The sequence below is a fragment of the Triticum aestivum genome, chromosome 1B, assembly GCF_018294505.1.
Source record: "Triticum aestivum cultivar Chinese Spring chromosome 1B, IWGSC CS RefSeq v2.1, whole genome shotgun sequence".
Lineage (NCBI taxonomy): Eukaryota > Viridiplantae > Streptophyta > Magnoliopsida > Poales > Poaceae > Triticum > Triticum aestivum.
In genome coordinates, this window is record NC_057795.1 from 264,844,905 (window position 1) to 264,852,508 (window position 7,604).

At 39.4% G+C, this 7,604-nt stretch overlaps 1 protein-coding gene across 8 annotated transcripts; it reads right to left on the minus strand.

Annotated features, from left to right (window-relative positions):
• Positions 1-1,344: 1,344 nt before the first annotated feature.
• Positions 1,345-7,266, minus strand: LOC123118752 (uncharacterized). Of its 8 annotated transcripts, none has more exons than XR_006458303.1 (6): positions 6,611-7,266; positions 6,461-6,513; positions 6,207-6,337; positions 6,018-6,097; positions 2,302-5,472; positions 1,345-1,812 (listed from the first exon to the last, which is right to left on the minus strand). XR_006458303.1 is itself a non-coding variant. In XM_044538625.1 (6 exons), the coding sequence occupies exons 1-6, from the start codon at positions 6,638-6,640 to the stop codon at positions 4,315-4,317; spliced, it is 450 nt and encodes a 149-aa protein (XP_044394560.1). In that variant the 5' UTR covers positions 6,641-7,266; the 3' UTR covers positions 1,345-4,314. The 8 variants fall into 8 exon arrangements, 2 of the variants coding, with proteins under 2 accessions (XP_044394560.1, XP_044394559.1); XR_006458328.1 differs by having other exon boundaries at positions 1,345-4,356; positions 5,359-5,472; positions 5,973-6,097; positions 6,207-6,375; XR_006458326.1 differs by having other exon boundaries at positions 1,345-4,436; positions 5,359-5,472; positions 5,973-6,097; positions 6,207-6,375.
• Between the last annotated feature and the right edge of the window lie 338 nt (positions 7,267-7,604).

The window sequence follows — 7,604 nt, forward strand, 5'->3', positions numbered from 1 at the left end:
GATGAAGATGGCCACCGGTGAGGGATCACCCCTCCGGCAGGGTGCCGGAACAGGGTCCCGGTTGGTTTTTGGTGGCTACAGAAGCTTGCGGCGGCGGAACTCCCGATCTAGGTTTATTTCTTGGGGTTTCTGTATTTGCTAGATAACCCGTTGTGCCAAATGGAGCAGAGACCTGCTGAAGACATGTTGTCGATGAAAATAGTTTCATGCTGCAAGAACCTTCAACTAAATCATGCTATTTTTTAAACATGTTTGTTACGTTGTTAAATAGTAGTCCGGGAAAAGGGGAACTTTGCATAATATGAATATGTTCAGTTTGAAAATATGGGCACTATGATGAGAGAGCAAAGTTGGCATGGTTGTATTTTTTTAGCAAGTTTGAAAACACGGTTATCAGGATGAGAAACCTGGCCATGCATATTTTTCCTGCAAAAAAAAGGGAAAAGGATAAGAAACCTAAGGAAAAAAACATGGTTTAGTTGATTTTGTTACGCCAAATGGCGCAGAGACCTGTTGATTCCATTTTAGCGATGAAAAGAAATCCATGGTTCAGTTGATTTTGTTACGCGCAAACACATATGAAAACAAATTTAATTTCTCTTAGTTGGAAAAAACGGGGGCTTGTTGTCTACAATAGATGTATATACACATTTAAATTTGATAGCAGAGTTCTATTTGAAACAAAATCCATGTAACAAAACTAACCCCCTTAGCGGCATGATTTTATTGTCTATAATGATATGTATATACACATTCTAATTTGGTAGCACAAAGTCTCATCCAAAATCATGCCGCTGAAAATACATGTACCTTTTTTAATCCATGTGCGCATTGTCAAAAACATGTTTTAGCTATGAGCATGCACATATCGTAACAAATTTAATCCCCTTTAGTAAAAACATATAGGTTTATTGTCTACAATAAGATATACATGCACAATTTACTTTGGTAGCATGGAGTCTCATTCAAAACAACGTCGCATTGAAAATATATGTATTTTTCCAGAATCTTTTGTTTGAGCAAGTACGCGAGGTAAGAATTTAGACCATTCTATAAGAGTACATATCTTCTTGCCTAAGAACATATGTATAATTATGCTATTTTAGAAAGAGTAGTATTTCTATCAGCTTGTTTCTGTGTGTTTGAAAAAAGAGTACTTATGTGCCACTCAGACGCATGTATATTTCAAATCAGTGAAGCAGTCGTATGGCAGCCAGTTCGGCCCGTGAATCGGGCGACTTGTTTAGCCCTTTTTGCTCAGCACTTATTCATCCCTTCTTCCTCGAGAGCTTCATTCGGTCAAGAGACAAAACTGCTAAGTAGTACTTCTATCATCTCAATAATTGAAGAACAATAACATTTCTCTATATCTAGTACAATAATAACATCATTTATAGTACATTTGGTCAAGCAACCAATTAGCAGAAGAACAATAACATTTCTCTTTATCTTGAATTCCACATATGGGATATGGATGGCTTCACTCAAAACAATACATATGCCTTTTGTTTATTTTCCTGACAAATGACCATCAGATGAATCAATCAAATAGGAGGAATTGAGGAGCATTTCAAACCAAAACAAAGGATTGATCCTAACTACTAAAGTGCAGCAGCTTTAAAGCCTCTAAATTATTTTGCTCCTACTCCACCAGGAAAGTGCAGGCCTTCAAGAACCAAAACATTTAAGAGTGGAACTAAAAGAATAGCAGTTCAAATCCTCGTAAGCCATGTTGTTTATATCCTTAAACCCAAAAGGTTCCCTCTTAGCATCTCTGTTGTTCTCTTGGTCCTTATTAGGTGTCAGATTATCCTGAAGAAAAGGCAGTTGATATCATATTATCATTAAATAAATCCATACTTACCATGTGGATCATGGGGAACGGCGAGATGCCATATTGGGATTCACAACATGAATAGAAGACCAAAAGGCCTGAACACCCTTAAGAAAGACCATGATGGCGTACTAAATATTTCGAAACGCAAAGTTATTTTGTCGTCGAAAGAGAAAAAAAGATGAACAATTAGAAGACATGTAACGAAGAAAACATATGGTAGAAGACGAACTACATTATTACATAAACAGAAAGAAACAAGTCTGTGGTATATAATTATTATGATAAACACAACTATTCATTTAAATAGAGAAGCCATGCATTACTACATGCAATCACATAGTTAGGCAAGAAAATAGGCTAGTCACACTCATGTTAAGTGATCACATGGTATCAATATAGCAGCGATATGTAGAAAGTGTGTCTTAATTATACAAAGTAGATTTAGATACTAATGGTGTACTCACAGCATGGCCATCTGAAGTCCACTCAATGATTTCCCATTTGGTTTTGATGTTCCTAGTTGGATCAAGAGGGTTGTGCTTCTGGAAAGAGATAGGCAAGTATATGTAGTGCCTCACATTAATACATGATTCGGTTACATGCATGTCAACACACACTTTTTCACATCAGCTACCAATTTAAACGAAAATAGCCAAAAAAAACTCAGTAGGAAAACTAACAGAATGCAGACCAAGATTTACTTGGTATTAGAAATCATACAGATTCAATCTTTTCTCAATGAAAACTGAGGAAAAACTCTATAACTATCCTAATCTGCACTGATCATTGCATGATATCAATATTCCTCTTTTACAAAACTAAATTTGGACAACCATGTAAGCTCTAAACATTGTTCTTGATTAAAAGGACAAAAGGATAAACAAATGGAATAAGTCACACATTGTAATTTGGAACAACAGATTCAACTTCTATAATTTGACCATGCTAACAAATGATTTATTGGATAATTTGGACCGCTGTACAAAATTCAAGAGTGGAACTAATTGCTCAGTTTCTAATTTTTTTTACTTGGCACATCCACTGAATAAGGTGAGCTCATTCTATGAAGCAAATAAAAAATGCTTGGTAAAAATCTTAGAAACAGTAGTAGCAAGTTAAAGATCAAGTTGGAAGAGTAAGGTCTAAATGGCATCTCCCTTTTTCTAAAAGGCAAAAGATCTTACTCGCCTCGTGACTGAATAAGATGTGTAGATGAAGAAACCATGCACATGAAGCTGCTCAATACAACTTAAATGAATTCACTAACTTGAAGTAACAATGAAGAAAGAAGAAAGGATTCATAAAGTCCAGATTCTCTCTTCTTTGAACATATTACATGACTCGACATCTTCTTGCAGGAAAGGAAAAAAGCAAAGAAGGATAAAATAAGAAAAAAAGCCATGAACAGAGCATCGAGAATCAGTAAAACAATTTTGAAATACAATAATTTCAATATCTTGCAAAATCACAACAAAAAATTTAGTTATGAACAATTAGAAATGAGCTCAACCGGCATTATAAACCAGACAAGACGGTGCAGTGAAGTCAAAATCATATCTTAGATAATGAATGAGAAATAATGCAGAAGAAAGAGAGACCATGGGTTCAATAGACAAATTGGGGAATGTGAAACTTGCCTCAGATTCGAATTCCGACTCTTGTTAGCGAGCTGATTTCTGAGTTCGCTTCTCAGCATTGAAATAGCATCAGCATTGACAGCCTAAGGGACAACAGAACTAGTATTGTTGATGATAATCAAAAAACAAAGACAGTAAAAAGCTTATCCTAAGTTAAGAGGACCAGACATTAGAAAGTGTGTGGATAAAAAAAATAGCCACTGAAGGATTCCTGTTTAAATTTATGGCTTGATCCAAAAAAAATCTTGAAGGGACAAAATCTAAAGGGGTTATCTGCAGAACCCTTCCTACCAAATGCACTTTCACATCACAAAGCTTTAGCAGATTGATTAGTACCATTTATCTTCAGCACAAGGGTAAGATGTGCTCAACAGTACGATCATAAGCCAAATAGACATCTCTAACAATACAGGAAGCATATCACTTGGACGAAACACACTGCCCATCAGCCATCATAAAGGAGAATGTTGATATTCTACTATAAATCAAACTAACCACATCAATCAGATAGAAAAATAGATTTTACCCGAGATAATTAATTATTAACAGACAATGGAAGTTAATGTTATAGAAGTTTTGATTATGCAACAATAATTGCGGCGCGTCTTTATGTAGTACCGCACTTTCAATCTTTCACATACATCACCATGGGATGTTGACATGACATGGAGGAAACTTGTCTGCACATAGAACAAAAGTTCACAGAGAATAATCAAGAAACAAACAGAGGATAGGGATATTTATCTTAACAGACAATGAATATATTTGTTCTATGAACAAATGCTTCCTTTCATTCCTTTTTTTCAAAGCAGGTAGCATGCCATTAGCAGCCCAGCACCCTCATGGTGGCATTAGCTGACAAACGTTGGAGATCACCAGGAACTGAAATGCATAGGATGGACCAAATCACAGCAGCAAAAATGTGGTTGTTTTGCGGCAGGCCACAACATTACTGAAGCAGACTAAAATTCAGGAGAAAAGATGAGATTAGAAATGATGTAAAGTCAGGTGTCGGATGGAAATGGGAATAAGAAAGTAGTATTTCAGTAGAGGTGTATCGCTATGCACAATATGTTGCAGAATTCGTATGAGTTATCAATTACAAGAAAAGAACATCTAAGTGCAGGCCAGATATATTTATTAACATGACCCTCTACACATGATGCCGCAAAGCTGAGATGTACCAAATAATTCCTGAATCTAATTAGTGTGTCAACATGCTAGAAGAAACCTATAACTCGAGTGCTCACACTCAGATCCATCACTGGATCCTGTAGAGCCTACAAGCACATATTAAAATGCAGTTTCAAGCAAACAAATAAAGTATGTACAAACAGGAAAACATTACAAAAGTACATCAAAACTGTAGCCAATCTCACCTTCTTTACGTTTTTTATGCCTAGGTAAGCAATTCTACAGTGAATATCATGAATGAATAATTATTCAGAAGTCAGCATGGCTAAAACCCCGAGAATCTAAACAAGGCGCTCATTACTGAAAGCATAAGAACATTGTGCAGATTTTTTTCGCATTTTTATGCCTAGGTAAGCAATTCCACCAAGAAACAAAATAAGATTGGTATTGCTAAAAGCATAAGAACATAGTGCAGATTCCTGTCACAAAATATACTGATGCCTAGGTAAGCAATTTTACCAAAAACAGTTGAAGAAAAATTAAGAGGCGTAACCTATGCACTTTATTTCTCTTGCAAAACTTTCTTCTCTACATTTTCTGGATCAAGCTATACATGATAAAACTGTAGAAATGCCAAAAGTTGTAGGAAAATGAACCACTACCGTCCACGTGTGGCGGCAGCCAGCAGAGAGAGAGAGATGGATTGGGTGAACACATAATGGATGCAACAAATGATTGTGGAATAATAACCTTGATCTTATTCAACTCGTTAGCTAAATTCTGTCTTCTTCCCTTCATCCTCAGATCTGCACACGTCAAGTACACTTCGAATTGAACAATACCATGCATTGCTTTCAGTTTAAGCTGTCCATATAAGTAAAGCAGCAGGTCAGTCATAAGGACCGAATAAAGAGATACTATCCAACTAATATATAAACGATGAATCATGAAGAGATAGTACAATTTCTCCTCGCACACACAAAAATAAAAAAAAAATCCTAAAATAACTTAGCTACAGATTATGAAGCAAGTAGGCCCTTAGATTCACACAATTTTAACATATGCACATGTTAAATGGTATACTCATCACTGTGCAGAGTACATAAACCAAGTATTTTCTGCAGTTTGACAGTCATGAGTGTCATCATCAAATAAGAATTATTCCTTTCATTCTTTTTCCTAAAGCAGGTCTCAAACTGATAAACAAAACATTTCATAATTTAATAGTTTAGAACCCACCTAAACAGAATAAAAGAAAGAAACCAACAATAGGACATAAATGCAGTTATAACAAACCAACAACAACAGGCACTAAGGAAATAAACAAAATATTGGACCACTTGGGTTTTTCTATAGAGCTATACCAAGGTTGAAGATAGATTTCAGTTTAGGGTGAGTCCCATGAGAACCTTTTCATACTCTACTGGCTTTCTTGTAAATCCATGACCAACAAAAGTGGCTTTAGTTAACATTGTCTTCCACTCCTTGGCTGCATAAGGAAAAAAATTATCAGCTAAATTACTCGGCTAGGTGCAGAAGAAATAGTATATATATTCACTGCAAATGTTGACTGAAAGTTCATAAAAGAAACTTCATACCAAAAATCATGACCATCGTCTTGCTCTTGCCTTCCCGTTGATGTGCTGTTGCAGCTTGCATATCCAGCACCGATGCACGCTTGACGAGGGAATGCAGGCCGATGACAATGGTTGTGGCAGGGGAAACCATCCTGTAAGTTCAGGATTAAACTAATGTGCTTGTCTTGCCCTGCAAATATATACATGGTTCGATCTATTTTCAGAAATTGGGATTTCTATTTTTTATGTGATCCACATAGAAACTGAGCACTCACCTAAGCTCAGCTGCTGCTCCAACCCTAGAACATTCAGTAATGCAGTCAAATATCTGCACAAATATAAAGAACAAGAACTTACAACTTCATAGTTTTTATGGACAAAAAGACCCACGTCTAAAGAGAGAATGAGGGCTTCTAATTGACCACCTGAGTATTTCGGGCTATGCCGGAATCCATGGGTAGAGCACCAGCTGCAAGTGTCGTCGACCACCCGCTGAGGCCGCCGTCAGCCGCACGACTGCAAGAGCTGCCGTCCGCCGCACCACGAGGAAGAGGTGGAGTGCAGCCTCCGGTGCAACGCGCCCGAATCCCAGCTTCGTCGAAGCTCCCGATCCAAGAGCAAATCGAGCAGCGGCCAACCTCCAGGTCGCGCCCGTCCTCGCCGGCGCAGGCCGACGCCGGTCATTCTCTCTCCCTCCCTCTCATCTTCCTCTCTCTCTCTCTTAGGGTTCACGCAGGAGGAGGGGACTAGGGTGTGCACTTCCCCTCGGCGTCATAGGCGGAGAAGCCGTCCGTGCCTTGGAACCGAACCCCCAGACCTGGTTCCTGGGGTTCGCAACTCGATGTCGCCACCGGAGCGTCTCCGCCACCACCGCTCCTCTCGCGGTCCGGCCGATGCAGAGATCAGGAAGGAGGAGGAAGCTAGAAGAGAGAGAGAGAGGAGGAAGAGGAGGAGACGAGTGGGTGGCTAGAGGAACAAGCTCGGCGGGGAAGGGTAGGGCGCAGGGGGAGTGGAGGAGGGAGGTGTGCATGGCGCGGCAGCTGCGGGGATTGGGAGAAAGAGGGCCGGTGTTTGACTGATGCGGCGTGGGAAGGGCATGCAGCGCGGGATGATTTTTATCTCCCGCTGGATGACCCGGTCAATATGCACGCGGAAGAAAACGCCAACAAGGCCCACTCATCATAGTTCGTGGGGCGGGTTCGTATGCGTCAGTTCATCCTCTATCTCCCTCTAGCCAATTGCAGACGAGCTCGCCCACTTCACACGATGCGGAGGGCGCGGCGCGTGTAAAGAGGCGCGTGTACACCCAGAAAAATTTAACCCAGCCAATCGGATCTAGCCCGAGCCCACACGCCATACACTGTCCAGATTTCACCACACGGTCAAAACGACAGGAGTCAATTCCCAGGGAGATCCAAC